We start from the raw sequence: 21720 nt of genomic DNA on the forward strand, positions 1-21720 counted from the left end.
CTGCCTTCCTTCTCCAAGACTGGCTGTCAGATTCTGCTTCTTCTCAAGTACTGGGTCTTTCAGATTCGCTTACTTCTCAAGTATGGCTTTTCAGATTTGCTTCCTTCGGTTTAAGTAACTGGCCTTTTCAGATTCTGCTCCTTCTCAAGACGGCTTTTCATTTGATTCTGTTCCTTCTCAAGGTTTTACTTTGGCTGGTTTCGATTCTGATTCTTATCAAGTATGGCTTTCAGATTCTGCTTCCTTCTCAAGCACTGGCTGTTCAGATTCTGCTTCCTTCTCAAGTACTGGTCTTTCAGATTCTGCTTCCTTCTCAAGTACTGGCTTTTCAGATTCTGCTTCCTTTCTCAAATACTGGCTCGTTACAGATTTCTGCTTTCCTTCTCAAGGTACTGGGCTGTTCAGATCGCTTTCTTATCACGTACCTGGTCTTTCAGATTCTGCTATTCCACTCAAGATCTTTTCAGATTCTGCTTCCTTCCTGGACAAGTATTGGCTTCAAGATTAGGAATTCCTTCTTTTCAAAGTAGTTTGGCTTTTCAGATTCTTGCCTTCCTTGAATCAAATACTGGTCCTTTTAACAGAATTCTGCTTCCTTCTCAAGTACTGGCTTTTCAGATTCTGCTTCCTTCTCAAATACTGGTCTTACAGATTCTGCTTCCTTCTCAAGTACTGGCTGTTCAGATTCTGCTTTCTTCTCAAGTACTGGTCTTTCAGATTCTGCTTCCTTCTCAAGTACTGGCTTTTCAGATTCTGCTTCCTTCTGAAGTATTGGCTTTTCAGATTCTTTTGCTTCTTCTCAGTTTACTTGGCTTTTTCAAGATTCTCTTCCTTCTCAAATACCTGGTCTTTACAGATTTCTGCTTTCCTTCTCAAGTACTGGCTGTTCGATTCCTGGCTTTCTTCCTTTTCAAGTACTGGTCTTTCGAATTTCTGCTAATCCTTCTTCCAGTTACCTGGCTTTTCAAGATTCTTTTGGCTTCCTTTTCTGAAGTATTGGCTTTTCAGTTCTGCTTCCTTCTCAACGTACTGGCTTGTTCAGATTCCTGCGTTCCTTCTCAAGTACTGGCTTTTCAGATTCTGCTTCCTTCTCAAGTACTGGTCTTTCAGATTCTGCTTCCTTCTCAAGTACTGGCTGTTCAGATTCTGCTTTCTTCTCAAGTACTGGTCTTTCAGATTCTGCTTCCTTCTCAAGCACTCGCTTTTCAGATTTCTGGCTGCCTTTCCAAGTACTGGTTTCTTTCAGATTCTTGCTTCCTTCCAAGCACTCGATTTTCAGATTCTTTGCCCTTCCTTGCTCAAGTAACTGGTCTTTCAGATTTCGCTTCCTTCTAAGCAAGCCTTCGCTTTTCAGATTCCTGCTTCCTTCTCAAGCAATGGCTTGTTAGATTCTTGCTGTTTTCTTCTCAAGTAATGGTTCTTTCAGATTCTGGATTTCCACTTCAAGTACTGGCTTTTCAGATTTGCTCCCTTATCAAGATGGTCTTTAGATTCGCCTTCTCCAAGCACTTCGTTTTCAGATTCTGCTTCCTTCTCAAGCACTAGCTGTTCAGATTCTGCTTTCTTCTCAAATACTGGTTTTTCAGATTCTGGTCTTCTTAACTTGAAAATAAGTTGTCCAATGTTTCTCTCTTCTATGTTTTCTTGTCCTCCATAAATATGACTCCTGCTTGATGTATCTTTAGTTCTAACTGTATCTTCACCTTTATTAGCTTCAATTGTGATATCTTGAAGATTTAATTTTGTCACTTTATCCTCAGACTCAAGAATTTTCTTTTCTTTCATTTCAACATTTTTGTTTTTCTCACTGGGTTTGACAGCCTCTTCATTTGCTTCCTTTGTACCTTGCAATGAACTCATGAATGAATCTGCAACTGCATCTTTTCTTGCATTACTACATGGCTCTTGTGAGGTTGAACAGCTGTGCTGTTGTTTGAGATTACCAGACGCTGAGTTTTCCTCAGGCAAGGTCACTTTCCTTTCTACTTGTACTTCATTTACTTTCTTTAATTTGTCTCCAACATCAGTATCCTTAGTAGCACTTGAAGTTATAGAATATTCTACTTCACATTTCTTATTTGAACTTTGGGAAGCTGGCTGTGGGCAAAGTTTTTCTTGGCTTGTTTTGTTCTCTTTTTCATTAAGTGAAAACCCTTCAGTAGGTGTTCCAGTTGGCTGAACAGATTCTTTTGGACCATCCTCAATCGTAACTCTTTGGTACATTTTTGAAAGATCAGAATTAACCTGACTGTCATTATTCTCCTCTTGTTCTTTTTTACTGCCTTCTGTAGTACCATCTCCTTTTTCTTCATGAAATTCTAAAGAGTCTGATGACTTTCTGGTAACTAACTTGAGTTTCTTTACCTTGTGTGTGTCTTCTGCTGTACTGGTAGTTCCTTCGGCATCCAAAGGTAGTTTCAAAGACCCTCTGGAATTTCCTTTCCCGAAGATATTTTTTGGTGTAGGCATGTGAGCACATGATTCCATAGCCTTAATAGGAAACAATTTTTTTGTCGAGTTATTAATGCATTCTGATACTTCTGGAATGACTTTAGGTGTCATATTTTCAGACAAATTACTGCCTTCAAATGAGCATGGAGTTTCCTTGCACAAAAATTGATCAGTGTTCTCAGATGAATTTGAGGTTTCCTTCAAACATGGTTTACTAGTGTTTTCAGAACACTCAGACGTATCTTTAGAGGACTGGTTTATAGCTAAATCAACAGTGTTCTCTGATATTTGTTCAGTTTCTTTACAGGTCAATCTGGTGTTATGATTATCCCTCTCTGCACATGCTCCAGGATTATTTGATGGTATGTTTTTGGATATAACACTACTCTCCTGTTTTGTTACTTTTACATTAGATTCCTTTTCAGTTGAGACAATGAACACTTTATGTGACTGTGTATGTTTTATTAATGATAAACTATCACTTGTTCCCTCTATTGTTGCACTTCCAGTGTCTTTGGATTCAGAGTTATCTAAGGTATTTTGGGAATTTTCTTCATAAGATTTTGAGCTATTTTGTGAATTCTTGTTTTCAAATGACATATTTTCTAGAGCAGATTCCTCACAGGTAGTCTGATTTACAGTAGTTGATGACTCAGTGGACAGGGCATTATTACAAGATTCATCTATAGCAGAGCTGTTGCTTTGAGTTTGTAATCTTGGACTGTTTTCTGATGATAAATTATCCTTGCGCTTATCATGGTCTACTGATAAGCCTGTAAATTTGGATGCTCTAACCTTACCGGATTCGTCTCGCCAATTCTGTTCTTCCTTTGCACGTAGAACAGTCTTTTTGTCACTTTTCTTAGCATCACACTCATCCTGAAATGGAACAAAGACACTTCCACTACAATTCTCTGAATTAATTTTAGATATAAGATTAGAGGGGCTTTCCTTCTCTGAAAGGCAGCTAACACTTGATAAATTCAATTGAGCTTCTGTATCTTGCTGAGAAGCATCAATATTTGGTCTATTGACCACATTCTTTTCTAATGGCAATGTAATGCTGTCTGAATTCCTGCCAAGACATTCATCTGTCTCTGCAGGATCAAAGGATACTGATGAGTCATCCAACTCAAATGAATTAGACGCTTCAGGATTTTCATTCCCAAATAAATCATCTTCCAAATCATCAAAATCTGCTTCAGTGGATGAATGGCAAATATCAACTTCAGGTTCTATGGATTCAGTAGGCTCCTCTGGGATCTTACTTTCCTTGTCATTACCTTTCACACTGTCAATATTCTGGTTAACATCTCTGCTGGATATTTCAAGGTCACTGTCACATTCATCACTATGCATAGTCAAAATAACTTCAGAATCTTCATCTTCTGACAGAGAATCAGCTTTGTCATGATCACTGCTACTGGCTGAAACAATTAATGCATCACTTTTATTCTTTAGTAACTGTTTGCCTTCTGCTCCTGCAGTGATGTTCACTTTTTCATTACTGTTTCGTGACTCTACTGATGACATTTCACCTTCCTCACCACAAGATGCATCACTCTGTAGGAAAGAAGGAGAGGGATTATCTGAAAGTGAAAACACCTTGTCAATCTGACAGATATTCACACTTCCTGATGATGTTCCACTATCTGTTCTGACCCTCTCAGATGACATTTCATGCACTCCTTCAACTTCCTCATCTTCCATTGTTACTTCACTCAAGGGATCTTGCACTTTACATTTACGGGAGCCACCGACTTCAGGAAGTTGTTCAAAATCAATCTCCTCAACTGGCTCAACTGGGTCTTCAGTGAGGCCTAAACTTCCCTTCAAGTAACTTGTTCTTTTCTTATCAATCCTCTCTATTGGGATTATTTTATCAGTTCTGTGCTCAATTCCACTCATGTCACTCTGATCATATGCAGGTGTGTTTTGCACCAAATCCCCTGGAGATGATAAAATGGCCATTGTATGGTCAGATGCTGAATCTGAAGGGTCTCGACGTACAGGACTCTCGAAGCTGAGGAAAAAGAAAGTCATTTCCAAAAGTTAAGCTACCTTCAGTAAATAATAAATAAATAAATAAATACATAAGTGACTAGATAACTTGAACATAGTCAATTTCTGTGGACATGTTGCCTATCAAAAAATATGTACGTATATACATTTTCATAACACATTAAGCAAAATCTATTCATTTTTCATAATTTTTCAGCTGGGAAAATGATTTTATTGCTCAGTATTATATCTGAGTGATCTGGTTAGATTGTTTTATGCTTCAGATTTCCTATTATTTGGAATTAATCTTACCTCCTGTTAAAGTTAGCTTATATCTCTGCGCCGTTAAGCGAGATGTAAGCTAATTTTAGCAGTAAGAAAGATTCATTCCAAGTACATACTAGAAATCTAAAGCATACACCAATCTAACCAGATCACTCAGCTATAACGCTGTGCATTAAAATCTTTTTCCCAGATGAAAAATGAATAGATTTTGCTTAATGTATTATGATGATGTACTGTATTCTACAAACAAATACAAGAACTAAACAAAACACAAGAACTAAACCAAATCAGTTAAAATGAAAGTATTCAATTTCAGATTCACTATTCAATAATGGCAGTCCCTGGTTATTGGCGGGGATTCCGTTTTGACAGCATGACAACCGAAAATTGCTGATTTTCAGTTATTGGCACCAGTAAGTGGAAATCGGAGCTTATCTGCGCTAAAAATTGCTGTTTTTCGTTGCTAGACAAGCCCCATAAAATCAAATCACTGACAACTGGGGACTGCCTGTAATGCCTAACATCTAATCAGCATAACAAATTCCAGCAAAGACAAATATTAATTTACAGGAATATAGTAACTATAGTACACACCATCAATTACATAGAACCCTAATTCACTCTCTTAAATATCCCCAGACAAGAACATTCTTATTTTAAATGTGACAGTTTTCAAGCCTTTGAATCATAGGCAGGTATAAACTATCCTCCTCTTGATTCCACACAAAATGGATGTGGCACAGGAAGAGAGGAGATGGAGGGTGACACTTTATTCGAAAATGTTAGTTTCATCATAAATCCTTTAATCAGAGCTAATTCTGTTCATATCAAACCCATTCATCACACAGACTAAACAACTTTGGCTGGAGGTCAACGAGCTATGGAAGGCACTGAAACAGCTAGGTGCCAATCCAGGGTAGTCAGCACACATCAAAACCTTGAAGTGGAATGTCACAGGATGACAAAGTCATCAAGATATTGGCTTGACATTTAAGAAAAAAATAATGTGTATTTTTTCCTAAAATACAAACCAAAGGTCTTGATTTGCATCTACCAATCCTAATAGAGCTAGATTATAGATAGAATATCCAGTCACCCAAATCACCTGCATGCAGGACCAGTCCAGCAAGTGACTGATTGTTCACAGTTCTTCTGCCCATTGGAAGAGGAAGGAAGACAAGGAGAAAGAGAGGAAGCCCATCTCACGCACACCTCCTTGCAGCCACACATCTTAGGTGAGATGCAACCTGTCCCTCTAGACCTGGGTGAACATGATTTGTTGAGCGAGCATTCACCATATGATTTCTGGAAAAGAAGTCGAAAGACCTATGGGCAATGTCCCAGGGTAAAAGGAGATGAATGTGATCTGTAAGATTACATTCCAGCCCAGAAATTAGTCTTAGGCTGCAGGATGCAATAAATCGTGACCAAAAGATGAGGTACTGGAAATTCTCTAACAACAGGACAAATTCCTTTCACTCCCATCCAAATGACAAAGCCTACAACTGGTCCTAAACCTTGGGGATTGAGAATGACCATAGCCACAGGAACAGGAATAGTTAGCAACTGCAGGACAACTACAGGAACAGTGACCTTGGCACAATGAGAAGTCCCAGAGCTACTGGGAGGTTTAATGGAAGATGACTGAATACCCTTCAAAAACTGCAAAATTCAAATAGAAAAAAATGGACCTCCAAACCAGTAACCTTCAAAGCTGGAGGCACAGGTTAGGTGAACCTGAAGGACTCACCCAGTAAGCTGCAGCATAGAAAGAGAAATGACCCTTTAAAGGTAATTTGTATTTTAGCTAACATACAAATCTGACGTCTTTACACAGGAATTACCTTAAATGCATGCTGGAGCAGGCTATTCTACAAAACAAGGTTGTTTAGTAGGTGCACTACCAGTGGAAAAAGCAATGGGTACCCTCACCACCTCCTTTCACTGAGTCGCGTAACCACTTGCCTTACACCCCAGTTAATAGAATGAGGGGTGGCTAGAGACGTGCAGTTTACATAAAGACCCCAAGTTTATATATTAGAAAAATAAAGATTACTTTTAAAATTTATCATTTGTTCCTACACAAATAGAAACCATCAGTCTTTAAATGCTGGTACCCGACACAAACGGTAACCAGGGGCAGCCTGTACTATAGTCCAGATGTGAGGTAAGTTAAGTAGCACTAGTCCTAAGAGAAAGCCTTTTAAAAGCTCTCCAAAATATAGTGAAGATTCTGCTCTTCTTGGGAACTGTGTCCTGGACATGTTACTGGTTCCTCAAGTGGACTCCTTGACTTAGATCTGAGGAGCTGAAAAGAAGACTAGAATTAAGCTCAGCAGAAGTAGTCAGTTGACATGTAAAAACTTTAAAGTTATCCTCAGACAAACGAGAAGACAAATGCAGGAGAGGGCCTGATGTGTTACAGAGAGGCCAAACCTCAGACTCCAGATTGGGGAGCCCTGTCCCCAAAGACAGAACTACAAAACCTGTGAGTTTTTGGATGAGGATCTGGAAGAAAACTCCCTGCATATTCAAGGTCTTATCCAATTGTCCTGGAGAATTGGTAAAAGAATTGTCTGGATCATCTCCCTCTTGACCATCTACTGTCAAAGAGAGAGAACTAGGCTTGCCAAAATTTTGACAAGAAGGCTCCATTTAAACAAAATTCAAATTCCAACCTTAACAGGTGCTTGGATGGCTAGGAAATAATCAGAAGTCTGTCCAGAGGCAGGCTTGGTTATTCTTCAATGAGAACTGGCGCAAAAGACAAGACAACAGTGTGTTCATAAAATTCAGTCACTGAACCAATAAGGAAATGGTGCCGGACACAGCAGGTTGGCACCGGAAGCCTGAAAGCTCATGTCAAGCAGACAGCTGGAAGCACTTTAATTGAACCTGGTAAAAACTGGACTGGTAAACACTAGACACTAGGATCTCAACTCTCACCAGGAGATACCGCTAGACTTTGGATCCCTCGGATCTCACGGGATGCATGGATCCCGGAGATCCCACTTGACATTTGGATCCCTCGGATCCCGCTGGATACATGGATTCCTCTGATTCCTAGGGATGCTTGGATCCACCAGATCCCACTGTATACCAGGATCCCCATGAATGCCCAGGTCCTACTGGAAGCTCGGATCCACTGGATCCCATTGGGGGGCTTGGATCTCACTGGGCACAGAGATATCGCTAGCGCTTGGATCCACTGGGAGCTCAGATCTACTGGGCCCTGGGATCCTGAAAATGCCATAGGCACCTCTTGTTCACACTGAGATAAATACTTATGAGGACAAAGAACACACATCCCTATGGACACATTTCCAATGGTTGTCTGTTGAGATCTGTGGAAGCAAGCTCAACTGACAGGTAACTATCTGGAGGCAAGACCCCCTGGGCACCCATGGACTGATTAGGGGAGTTTGACAGGGACAGGGTTTAGGAGATCCGATAGGGCCAGATAGCTCCATCCTCCCTATACATCCAGCAAGATGTGTTTCCAATGACTGTCTGATGATACCTGGGACCGGCAATGGGCTCAACTGAGAGGGTGACTACCCGTGTAACCCCAACCTCCTTTGTCTAGGAGTATCAAGGACAAGTAGCCACCTCCACTGCACTACACTTCAATATTACGTTAACATCTGTTAACCAAGACACATGACTGGCAAAGATATGGTAAAGAAGCATGGGAGCAAGTGGCAAGAGGGTAGTAGAAGGAGAGAATTGACACCAGGGTGGTCACCTCTGGTGCCGAGCACATGAGATAGGGTGCAGGCACTGCTGGTGCCCGAGATCGAAGCCAGCAAGCAAGTAGCTTTGCAGCATGAGCTGAAACTCTAATTAACGAGAACGCCTACTCACAGCAGTCAACACACCTAATTCTTTCCTTACTACTTTCTGCCTTAACACTTTTCAGTTCTTCTGCAAAGGAAAATGTGACGGTAATGTCAAAAAATCTTCTAACGGAGGCTTACAGGAAGAATATATCTGGTAAATAAATCATCATTATAAAAATTACAGGCCTAATGAAATGACCAAATACTGCAATTACTGGTGGCTTGCATGAAGTCTAAGGCCTATAAACAAATTATAAATTGCCTAAGTTATCGTCCAAAGCAAAAACAATAATAGAATGTTGTAACATCAGAAAATACTTTACGGTAAAAACATTACTATTAACATCTCCCCAGTAAGCTATGGTCAAAAATCAATTCATGAATTGCCAAAGTTAACTCATATAGAAAGAGTAACAAACAAAAATTACTTTATTATTGAATGCCTTAACCCTTTAACGCTGATTGGACGTATTAAACGTCGATATAAATGGTCTGCTGGGTGCCGATTGGACGTATATACGTCTATATAAAAAAGTTTTTTTAAAAATTCGCGGAAAAATAGTTATAGGCCTACTAGGGAAAAACTTTTGAATCATGCGCCTGGGGGGATGCTGGGAGCTCACGGATCAAGGCGTTTTTGTTTACAATCGTTACCCATGCGCACAAGCGCGAATTTCTTTCTCTTCGCACTAAAAAGCATCAGCGACACATCTCAGAAATTATTTCGTCACTTTGTCGTAATTTTTGCACTATTTCATATTAGCCGTTACATGGAGTATTATATATGAAAATGTGAGCAATTTCATGTTAAATACAACAAAAAACAACTCATGGTTGTAGCTTTTATCAGTTTTGAAATATTTTCATATAAATAACGAGAAGTGCCAAAATTTCAACCTTCGGTCAACTTTGGCTCTACCGAAATGGTCAAAAAACACAATTGTAAGCTAAAACTCTTATATTCTAGTAATAGTCAATCATTTAACTTCATTTTGCAACAAATTGGAAGTCTCTAGCACAATATTTCGATTTATGGTGAATTTATGAAATAAACTTTTTCCTTACGTCCGCGCGGTAACTCTTCCGAAAAAATCATGAATTTTTTTCGTCCGATTGTCTTAATGTTTGCACCATTTTAAATTACCCGTTACATAAAGTTTTATATATGAAAATGTGCACAATTTCATGTAGAATACAAAAAACAACACATGGTTGTAGCTTTTATCAGTTTGGAAATATTTTCATATAAATAACGATAAATAGAAAAAATTTGTCCTTCAGTCAACTTTAACTCGACCGAAATGGTCGAAAAATGCAATTGTAAGCTACAAAACTTACAGTCTAGTAATATTCAATCAATTACCTTCATTTTGCAACAAATGGGAAGTCTCTTGCACAATATTTCGATTTATGGTGAATTTTTTAAAACATCTTTTTATGTCCTTGTGTTACGAATTCAGGCATCATTTTGTGATATTTTCTTTATGTTGCCATGATCATTTTACAATGTTTTATATACCAAAATGATTGCAATTTAGTGTACAATACAACGAAAAAAATTAACTCGTTAGCTTTAACCGTTTTGCTCACAGCGCGATTTGTATACAATTATATATGAAATTTTCTTTTCGCACTGTCATATATCCCAATATTTATATATGATAATGATCTTTTTTTCATTTCTGATGGTTGCATACTAAACTTCAGGTAATGACAAAAAAAGGAGTCAAAAATGAACTCTTAATCTTGAAAACTAAGCGGGCTGTGATTTTTTGGAAAAAAAAAAAAAAAAAAATTCGCTTCGGTGCTCACTCGCAAACGCGGCCGGCATACGGGAGACGATTTTTAAAATACCACTTCGGTGTTTAAGGTTAACATCGGAGAATTACTTTTAAGCAAAACTACATCAATGGCTCACTAGTAGTTTAAGGCCACAAGACAATTCATAAATTGCAAAGAATGAAAAAAGGTTGCAAAACAATTCATAAATTGCAAAGAATATAAAAAAAGGTTTAACATAGACCATTTATCCTTTCATAAATGGAATGTTGTAACACTTGAGAATTACTTTAAAAAAAAAACATATTATTGGTGGCTCGCTTATACAGTAATACCTCAATCTTAAGCGAGGTTAGGTTCCAGACACCTCGCGCAAGTCAAATTTTTGCACAAGTTTGGCATGGTCTCTAAAAATGCTAATACTAAATGCATATTTCTAGAGTTAGAACCCTAAATATGACCTTAATTATGCTCCCCAAGTATTGAGCTACCTTTTAAATGAAATTAAAGTAACTGTAATTTCATTTACAAGTTAGCTTGATAGACATTACCCTTAAAGAAAGGAAATAAATGGTTGGTAAAAAAAATAGGTGCGTGAAGATGACATATGTACTATTCCTCCCATCTTTCCCCCTTCTGACCGATCTATTGTTAGAAGTCTTCTCAACCTCTTTTTAAGAACTTCTGTCTGTTCTGAAATTCCTTTCCATGAACAAACAGTGCTTTTTATTTAGACAAAAACAACTCTTAGCTATATGTCAATGTTTTAGAGAAGCACACTTTCAGTTCTAGACAGTGAAGGTAAAATTTGATCAATTTAAAATTATCTACCGCTAACGGTTATCTTTATTTCTTCAAGGGGGGCCGGCCGGCTAATGGCATTCTTTAAGGACAGGACTTTGATATTCATACCACTTAATAAGGTGACTTGGGACATCTCCAAACCGCATATGGTGTTCACCTCTGACCTTCAGTTTTGTGACACCAGGGCGATTTATCCCGAAAATAACCATTTTTCAAATTATATCTCCTCCCTCTGATATTTAATATTAAGACCTGGGATTACTACCATATATATAGACCTGATGTAGACCTCCAATCAAATGAAGTGTTTTTTTTCTAAAAGTCATTTCTTTGCTAGATATGAATTTTTCATTATGGTAAAAAAATAAACCCTATAAATTAGGAAAAAAAATTTATAAAAAAAAAAGAAGAAACAAAAATTGGAAAAAGGGCTTCATTTGATTGTTCTATAACGTATTTCTGAGTTATATACCAAATTCCAATGTTATAGCTTTAAAACTAAGTGAGAAGATAGATTTTGAAGGTCAATAACTATAGTTTTGAGATACAGGCGTTCAAAGTTTTTCTTTGTATTTTTATAACGACAATGTTAATAAATAATGATTATTATGAGTGTATATTTCTTTTTTGTGTATTAATAAACCAAAACTATTTTATTTATCATAATTTAATCATAAATGATGATCCCTTTGCTCATATATCGTAGCTTGGGGCACTGCGTCAGGCAAGACGGGGCACTCCTTCTTACGCAACTCTCTCTCCTTCACTAACTCTGCTTATTACAGCGAATTTTCTTCTTCTGTATGTACTCAACTCTCTCTCTCTCCTTCACTAACTCGGCTTATTACAGCGAATTTTCTTCTTCTGTATGTTACCTAGATGTTTTCCTAGTATTTTCCGTTTTGGCATGAAGAAATTCTTGCCGAAACAAAAATAAACAAACGTAAATGCAAGAGAATATCAAGAGGTGAAATTCGAAGTTGTACTCTCTTTTTACAAAGACAATGTTAATAAATCATGATTATTATGAATTTCATATTCCTTTTTGGGTATTAATAAACCAAAACTATGATATTTATCATAAATTAAGATCCCTTTGCTCAAAGATCGTAGCCTGGGGGACAGTGTGACGTGTGCTTCAGGCAAGAAGGGCGCGTTTACTTACTATGCAACCCTCCCTCTCTCTCTTCACTAACTACGCTACTATCGCATATATTATGATGTTCTGTAATCATATTAGAGCGAATTTTCTTCATCTTTATGTTAGCGAGATGTTTTCCTTATTTTTTCCTCATTGGCATGATGAAATTCTTGCCGAAACATAGATAAGCATATGTAAAAAGTAAGCGAATGTCAGAGGTGAAACTCGAAAGTGTAGTCTACTTGAAGTCTGTGCTCCTACTGATCATGGTTGAACTCCCCTCTGCTCTGCGACCCACGGAATCTCTACAGATGCCATTTCTCACAATTTCTTTGACAATAATTATCAAAATTTACGATAACAGAAGAAATATGTTATTGTCATGATACAATAAAGTTTTATGCATACTTACCTGGCAGATATATACTTAGCTATAGACTCCGTCGTCCCCGGAGGTAGGTCAGGTGATCTACCGCCCCGCCGCTGGTGGCGGGAATAGGAATCATTCCCGTTTTCTAAGACAGATTTTCTCTTCCACCTGTCTCCTGAGGGGAGGTAGGGTGGGCCATTAACCGTATATATCTGCCAGGTAAGTATGCATAAAACTTTATTGTATCATGACAATAACATTTTTATGCATTCAACTTACCTGTCAGATATATACTTAGCTGATTGGCACCTTTGGCGGAGGGTAAGAGACAGCTAATTTACTGAATAGACAGGAAACAACATATGTTGTAGGTAATAAAAATAAAAAACCTTGATTCCTACCTGTGTTAGCGAAAGACTTCATGGCTACTGCCTAGGAGCCTGTATCGCTTCAAGAGCCTCAGCGAGGTAGTGACCTCATGCTAAGAGTTCTTGATGGTCTGTTACAGGGGTCTTATCCACTTACGCGACAGAACCTTAGGATCTTTGTCAATGGGGTCCTATCCACTTACATGACAAAACACCTTGCCTATTGGCATGATCATAGAGCAAGACACTAATCCCGATCACCTGATCCTAATTGGGGTTAGTACTACGATTGAAAGGAGTCATCCCCGAACATCCTTTCAAGCAACCCACAACTCAACAACAATATTACAAATAATCATTAAAAAACACAAAAACAAAATTAAGGATCAGCATCTGCTCCATTTCCCAGCATAGTATCCGCTGATACATAAGGTCCAAGAGAAAAACATTTTTCGTATGTTACTCTAACATCTTTTAAATAGTGGGATGCAAATACTGAATTGACCTCCAATAAGTTGCTGCTAAAATGTTTCTCATAGACATATTCTTAGTGAAAGAAAGGGAAGTTGCCACAGCCCAGACTTCGTGAGCTTTTACTCTCAGCAGCTTTAAAGAGTTCTCTTGGCAATCCCTGTGAGCTTCGGTAATCACATTTCTGACAAAGAACGCCAGTGCGTTCTTTGACATAAGTCTTTTGGGATTTCTTACCGAACACCAAAAACTTTGTCGACATCCCTGAAGCTGTGTCTTCTTTTTTAAATAGAACTTCAAGGTCCTGACTGGGCAAAGGGACCGATCCAACTCTCTACCTACTAGAGAAGAGAGTCCCTTGACTTCAAAACTTCTAGGCCAAGGTTTAGAAGGGTTTTCATTCTTTGCTAGGAATAGATCCTGGAAAGAAATAACAGCCGAGTCTTTTTTAAATCCCACTCGAGAGTCCAAAGCATGTAATTCACTGATCCTCTTAGCAGTTGCGAGGGCCAACAGGAATATGCATTTACTAGTAAGATCTCTGAATGAGATTTTATCTGGAGGTTCGAACCTGTCCGAAATCAAGAATTTTAGGACTACGTCAAGGTTCCAACTCGGGGGAATAGAAGATCTCAATTTAGACGTCTCGAAAGACCTGATGAGATCATGAAGATCCTTATTATTTTTCAAATTCAGTCCCCTGTTTCTAAAAACAGCTGAGAGCATGCTCTTATATCCCTTGATAGTAGATACAACCAATTTCGACTCTTCTCTTAAGAAGGGGAGAAAATCCGCGATTTCGGTCACAGAGGTATTGGAAGAGGACAGCTTCTTCGACCTACACCATCTACGGAAAACTTCCCACTTCGATTGATAGACCTGCAAGGTAGAGGCTCTGCGGGCTCTAGCAATTGCAGTTGCCCCTTTCTTTGAAAAGCCTCTCGCTCTGACCAGTCTTTCGATAGTCGAAAGGCAGTCAGGGAGAGACTTTGGATGTTTTTGTGGAACCTCTCGAAGTGGGGTTGTCTGAGCAGATCTGTTCTTTTTGGTAGAGATCTGTGGAAGTCCACCGTCCATTCCAGTACCTCTGTGAACCAGTTTCGGGAAGGCCAAAAGGGAGCAATTAGAATTAATCTTGTTCCCTCCGATGCCACAAACTTTCTTAGTACTTCCCCCAGCAATTTGAATGGGGGAAAGGCGTAGGCGTCTATGCCTGACCAGTCCATGAGGAAAGCATCGATCGCCGTGGCTCTGGGATCTTCTTCTAGAGAGCAGAAGTTGTCTATCTTCCTGGAGAGGAACGTGGCAAACAGGTCGATCAGGGGTCTTCCCCAGAGGGACCACATTTGTCTGCAGACTTCTGAGTGGAGCATCCACTTTGTCGGGAGTACCTGGTTCTTTCTGCTCAACCTGTCTGCCCTTAGGTTTTTTACTCCTTGAACAAACCTTGTCTGCAGAATTATGCCCCGTTCCTCTGTCCAGGTTAATAGATCTCTCACTATTTCGTACAGTGAGAAAGAGTGAGTGCCCCCTTGATTCCGGATGTAAGCCAGAGCTGTGGTATTGTCGGAATTGACTTGAACTACCACTCCTCTGACTTCCGCTTCGAAGTATTCCAGGGCTAGATGAATCGCCAGGAGTTCCTTCGCATTGATGTGCAGTGTAGCCTGTTCTTTGGTCCAAGTACCTGCCACTTCCTTTGGGCCCAGTGTTGCTCCCCAACCTGTTTCCGAGGCATCGGAAAACAACACTCGGTGAGGGTTCCGAATCAAGAGGGACACCCCTTCGTTCTTTATTAATGGGGTTAACCACCACTTCAGGTTGGACTTTATCCCCTGTTGAATGGGAAAACAGTCTGACAGATCTCCTGTCTTTTGACTCCACATTTGTCTGAGATAAAACTGCAGAGGTCTGAGATTTAATCTCCCTAGGGAAATGAACTGCTCTAATGAGGAAAGGGTGCCCAGCAGACTGAGCCATTCCCTCGCCGAGGTCCGTTCTTTCCCTAAGAAGTTCGAGATTTTTTCTAAGCCTCGAACAATTCTCTCTTGCGATGGAAACACCCGAAAACCCCGAGAATCCATCTGTATCCCCAGATAGACTATGTTCTGTCTGGGGATCAATTGTGATTTCTCGAGGTTCACGAGTAGTCCCAGAGATTTTGTCAACTCTAAAGTCTTCTCCAAGTCCTTCAAGCAATGAAGTTCCGATTTTGCTCTTATTAGCCAATCGTCTAGGTAAAGGGATATATTTATCCCTTCTAGATGTAGCCATCTCGCAACATTCGTCATTAGTCTCGTGAACACTTGAGGGGCCGTAGACAGGCCGAAGCATAGGGCTCTGAATTGGAATACTTTTCCCTGCATCATGAATCGAAGATATTTCTTCGATGATGGATGCAGGGGAACATGAAAGTAAGCATCCTGTAGATCTAAGGAGACCATCCAATCTCCTGGACGAAGAGCCGCAAGAACCGATTTCGATGTTTCCATAGAGAACTTTGTGTTCTCTACAAATCGGTTCAATGCGCTCACATCCAGGACCGGTCTCCACCCTCCCGAGGATTTCGGAACCAGAAAAAGGCGGTTGTAGAATCCTCGGGAATGCGGATCCCGAACCAATTCGATAGCCTCCTTTTGCAACATCTGTTCTACCAGTTGCAATAATGCTTCTTTCTTGGCAGGGTCCCTGTATTGGGCTGACAGTTCCCTCGGGATCGTTGTTAAGGGAGGCCTGTCTCGAAAGGGGATCATATATCCCTTCGTTACCACTGAAAGGGACCATCTTTCTGCCTCTCTAAGAGTCCATTCTTCGGAAAATTTCCGAAGTCTGGCCCCTACCGGTGCTTGAAGGACTGGTGTCTCATTTTGTTTTCTTGATAGATCTGAATGAAGACCTACCTCTCTTCTGTATTCCTCTCTTCTTAAAGGAGGGTCTGGAAGAGGAGCTCCCTCGAAAGGGCTGTTGAGGAGTACGATTCTCTCTCTTTACAGGAACCGAGGTCCTTGATTTCTTTGCAAATTGGGCCAAGAGATCTTGCGTGGCCTTTTCTGTCAAAGAATGAGATATGCCCTTCACTAGTTGTGCAGGAAACAATTGGTCCGAAAGAGGAGCATAAAGAAGAGATGACCTCTGGATAGGAGTAACTGCTTTCATCAGAAAGGAACTAAATAAGACTCTCTTCTTTAGAATTCCAGTTCCAAAAAGCGAGGCCACCTCTCCTGATCCATCTTGAACCGCTTTGTCCATGCAGGACAGTACACTATAAAGGACTTCTGGGCTAAGAGAGTCCTTCTCTTGAGTCTTCTTGGCCAACACCCCAAGGGACCAGTCTAAGAAGTTAAAAACTTCTAAGACATTAAACAATCCCTTGAGGAGATGGTCCATCTCAGAAGTCCCCCATGTGATCTTTGCCGATGACAAGGCTTGTCTCCTTGAAGAGTCCACCAGATTCGAAAAATCTGCTTCGGCAGTGGTAGGGAGAGCTAGACCCAGTGATTCGCCCGTCTCATACCAGATTCCCTTCTTTCCTGAAAGTTTGGAAGGAGGGCAGGCAAAGACGGTCTTCCCCGCCTTCTCCTTGGATTTAAACCAATTTCCTACGAATCGGAGAGCCTTATTCATGGAAATGGTTGGCTTCATCTTAATGAAAGATGATGACTTCGAGACATTAGTGCTTGTAAACAAAGACCTCGGAGAAGGAGGAGCAGTAGGGCTTAAAGAGTCCCCAAACTCTTGAAGTAAGAGGGCTGCCAGCGTCTTATAATCTGACAAGCATGGAGCCGAGTGATCTTCCGACTCCGAAACTTCTTCCAAATCCAATTCCATTTCGGAAGAGGATTGTTTATTTTCAATAGGAGATGAGTCTCTTGCAACATCTGCCCCACTCTCGCAAGAACGACGACCGCCTGTGCGGCAACTTGCGTCCCTACGAGAGATAGGTTGATCCAGCAACACGACCTTATCCTTCTCCTGGCAAGAGCGACGGCCGCCTGTGCGGCACCTTTCTCTCCTGTCAGAGGAAGGATGTCCTCTCCTATCGCTTTCCACGGAGCCACCCATATCCTGACAAGGGCTACGGCAGCCTGTGCGGCACCTAGAGTCCCTGTCAGGTAAAGGCTTATCCTTCCGAAAGCTAGACAAATCCTCCTGGTTTAACTGTCTTTTGGAAGAAGTCCGTACATTCTGGCGCCTGGATGGCGCTTGTGGCTCATTGCGCCCGGTTGGCGCTTGTGGCTCATTGCGCCAGGTTGGCGCTCGTGGCTCCTTGCGCCAGACTGGCTCTTCTGGCGCATTTCGGCAGGGTGGCAAGCCAGGCTGGCGCTTCTGGCGCATCTGACGCTTCTGGCTCATATGGATCTTCTGGCGCATCGCGCCAGGTTGGCACTTTTGGCGCATTCTTCATACTCATCCGAGGAGAATCCGCAACTTTTACGTTAGATCCTTCCTTCCTTCCCTTAGTTCTCTTTATCGGAAGGAAAGAGTCCTTTTTTCTGGGAGTCTCCTTCGTAAAAACTCCTACTAAAGCGGAGAGCTGCTCCTGTACATTTAGTAGGATTTTTGCAGCAGCATTCTCTTTTTCCTTTCCCGATTCAGGTGAAGGAGGTCTAGAAGAGGAAGGGGACTCCGATTTGCGTTTAGGAATTAACTTGGTTTTCTTCCTTTCGCATGGAGATCCATCGGAGAAAAGCTCAGGGCTTGAATTCAAAGTTGGAGCCTTCCAACTCCTTTTTAAGGGGCGTGACAGTTCATCAGAGCTCCAGCCCCTTACATTAGGTGAAGAATCTGAAGACGAAAAACACTGTTTTAGGATGCTTTTTCGATAGCGATCCTTGGCAGTTCGGGTCGTCACAGAATCTGCCGAGGGGACGCCTGATCGGTGGGGATTCTCCATAACCTCCGTAAGGCTTTTGACATTCCTTCTCCTCTGGGCCTGTGAGCTTGGAAGAGGTCTAGGCCTGGGAGCGAGATGAAGCCGATCAGACGCACCCTCCACTGCACTAGGGACACTTAAATCACTATCACTGTGCTTACCTTGTAACGTTAGCATTTGACGTTCCATCCTTTGCAGTGCAGCTTTAAGATCTGCAATTTCCGTTGCTGGATTTGCAGTCTTAGTACAAGAGGAAGAAGATACAGGTTTAGGGTTAGGTGTTAATTTGATTGACTCGTTAGAACGAGACCTACTTACGCTTTTGGAGGAAGCCTTCCTAGCCCTATCCATATCCAATTTCCTTAAATAGGAATTTAAATTCTTCCATTCTTCCTCATTCAAACCTACACATTCATCACAGGTGTTAGATATTGAGCATTCATTCATTCTACACCCCTTACAAACTGTGTGAGGATCTATCGAAGCTTTCGGTAACCTCACCATGCATCCCTCATTTACACACTGTCTTCTAACCGTAAAGCTAGAATCCGACCTTATGAGAAAAATCCAAAAACCAAGTCCAAATAACAGTCCACGAAAGAGTATGCCAAACCAAAGATCCAATACGTCACCAAAACAACCGGCTTAGAAGATCAATAGCGATGAAAAAACACGAAAATCAAATCAGGAGTAACAACAACAACGTTGATGTCACGGCCGATAGAGAAAATCTGTCTTAGAAAACGGGAATGATTCCTATTCCCGCCACCAGCGGCGGGGCGGTAGATCACCTGACCTACCTGTAGAGTGTGCCGCAAAATTCGAATTTCTATCGGGGACGACGGAGTCTATAGCTAAGTATATATCTGACAGGTAAGTTGAATGCATAAAAATTGCATTTTCTTGTACGGATGAATGTTTTAGGCTTATTGAGTTATGTTTACTAATTACCCTGTAACTACGAAAGTAAGCGGAATTTTGACGAAATATTTCGTATACGTATTCTCAATTGCCATATGAAGCTCCATGAATTTTTTCATGACTTTACATTTTTCGCCCTATACCACCATATACAGGCGGTCCCCGGGTTACGACGGGTCCGGCTTACGACGTTCCGAGGTTACGACGCTTTTTCTTAAATATTCATTGAAAAATCCGCCCTGGGTTACAACACTTTTTCTTAAATATTCATTGAAAAATCTGCCCTGGGTTACGACGCTGACGCTTCCGATGCTCCAAGTTAACGACGCTTTTAAAAAACGCATACTATGATGAGAATCCTTTATAGTTTAGCACAGTTTCTCTCTCTCTCTCTCTCTCATCTTCTCATCTCTCAACTCCTCTCTTCTCTCTCGTCTCTCTCTCTCTCTCTCTCTCCTCTCTATCTCTCTCTCTCTCTCTCTTTGTATTTTCCGACAAAAATAATCACTAATCAGTGTATTTTGATGTTTATTTTCATGACTAAATACATTTTTATAATACAAAAATGATTTACTAATTTTCAAATATTAATTTTGATTAATACTGTATTAGTAAGTTTAATAGTTGAAATGATATCACATAATAAAAACAATAATTCTCTCTCTCTCTCTCCTACAAAGACGTATGTTTTTTGTATGATATTGATTTACTATTTTCAAATATTAATATTAATTTATACAGCAATAATATCAATTCATTAAAGAAAATACCATAGTGAATTAGTAAGATTTTAGCTTATATTTAAAAAATTATGGAAGAATGAAGGAAATCCTAGTCTTCTTCCAGTAACCTTTTCTGAGATCCAGGTACTAAACTGTCAGATATATCAAGTTCTGTGACAGCCAGGAGGGGGAAGTGTTGCAGTGTTGCAATCACGTGTTCATCATCTCTCTCTCTCTCTCTCTCTCGTCTCTCCTCATCACTCTTCTCTCTCTCATCTCTCTCGCTCTCTCATTTACTGAGACTCGAGATTTTTTATGTACTTGTACTATTTGTTTTTAATACTTTCAAATAATAATAATAATATAATAATAATAATAATAATAATAATAATAATAATAATAATAATAATAACAACTGTAATTACAAAATTCAAATGTGATAGTATTTTAAAGAAATACAATACGTACTAATCTATCCATGTCACTTTTAATTAAGGTTAACTCTCTCTCTCTCTCTCTCTCTCTTTTTTGCCACACAAGATAATAATGTGTCATAGTGGTAACTCCCTCCCTCTCTTTCGCTGGAAGCATTATAAGTATTTTTTGAGAGAACAGAGAGAGATAAACACTCACTCTCTCTCTCTCTCTCTCTTTTACCGAGATGAAAGAATTTTTATGGTACTAGTATGTAAAATGTTATTGATAATTTCAGTATTTAATAATAATAATAATAATAATAATAATAATGATAATAATAATAATAATAAAACTGTAATTACAAAATTCATAATGGTCGTATTTTAAAGAGATGAAAATGACCTTTCCATTTCACTTGTAAGGATGATTCCTCTTTCTTACTGAGATGAGAGAATTTTTATGGCACGTGTTTATTATATTTTCAAATAATAATAATAATAATAGAAGTACAGTGGTCCCCCCGTATTCGCGGGGGATGCGTACCAGACCCCCCCGCGAATAGTTAGAATCCGCGAATGTTTGGAACCCCCTCCAAAAATACTCATAAAACTTAGCTAGCCTTAACATGCAAACACCAAAGTAGCTAAAAAGACCATCCTTCATCAAATATACATAAAACATCCTATTATGGTTCATATTAATCTTTGAAATATTATTAATACTGTTTTAAAGTAAATCTTACATTTTATGGTTATACATAAATATGTACATACGTATTATGTACGTACTGCATGACTTAGTTACGTATGTGAAAATAATTCAGTCCCCCCATAAGTATTCAGTCATGCACATTTTCTTTCATACTGTTACTATTTGAGACATCCATTTTCTTTTTACAAGGGAAACAAATGTATGTGAAATCACAAGCGATAGAGAGAAAGAACAAAATTTGTATGAACATTAAACAATTGTTTTACGCTAGTACAACATATGTAAACCGGGTACTCACCAGTGATGAATGTTGATTAAAGATGATGATGATGAATTAGCCGTGCAGTCCGATGAATGACGGTGAAGATATGACTGCACAGCTAAGCAGAGGAGTTACATATCCTCTGAGGGCGCCTCTTCACCTTCAGGAGGCACTTCGGGAGTCAGTGACTCAGGCGATTCAAGAGGCTTTGGAGGGTCTTTCTTCGTTCGTGTGATGAACATTGTGATTGGCAACTGCTGCCGTTGCTTCTTCATGGTGGTGAGAGCTTGATTATAGGGCTTCAA

At 39.9% G+C, this 21720-nt stretch overlaps 1 protein-coding gene across 1 annotated transcript in view; it reads right to left on the bottom strand.

The window, feature by feature from the left end:
- The window catches only part of LOC135226936 (uncharacterized), a 430036-nt gene that overhangs the window by 217464 nt on the left and 190852 nt on the right, over nucleotides 1-21720 (bottom strand). The window contains exons 15-17 of the mRNA XM_064266617.1: nucleotides 1514-4474; nucleotides 1031-1202; nucleotides 583-763 (exon numbers count right to left, since the gene is read on the bottom strand). Coding sequence (XP_064122687.1) covers nucleotides 583-763; nucleotides 1031-1202; nucleotides 1514-4474 — 3314 coding nt within the window. The remainder of the gene's footprint in view (nucleotides 1-582; nucleotides 764-1030; nucleotides 1203-1513; nucleotides 4475-21720) is intronic.

The sequence above is a fragment of the Macrobrachium nipponense genome, chromosome 15 (genome assembly GCF_015104395.2).
Source record: "Macrobrachium nipponense isolate FS-2020 chromosome 15, ASM1510439v2, whole genome shotgun sequence".
NCBI lineage: Eukaryota > Metazoa > Arthropoda > Malacostraca > Decapoda > Palaemonidae > Macrobrachium > Macrobrachium nipponense.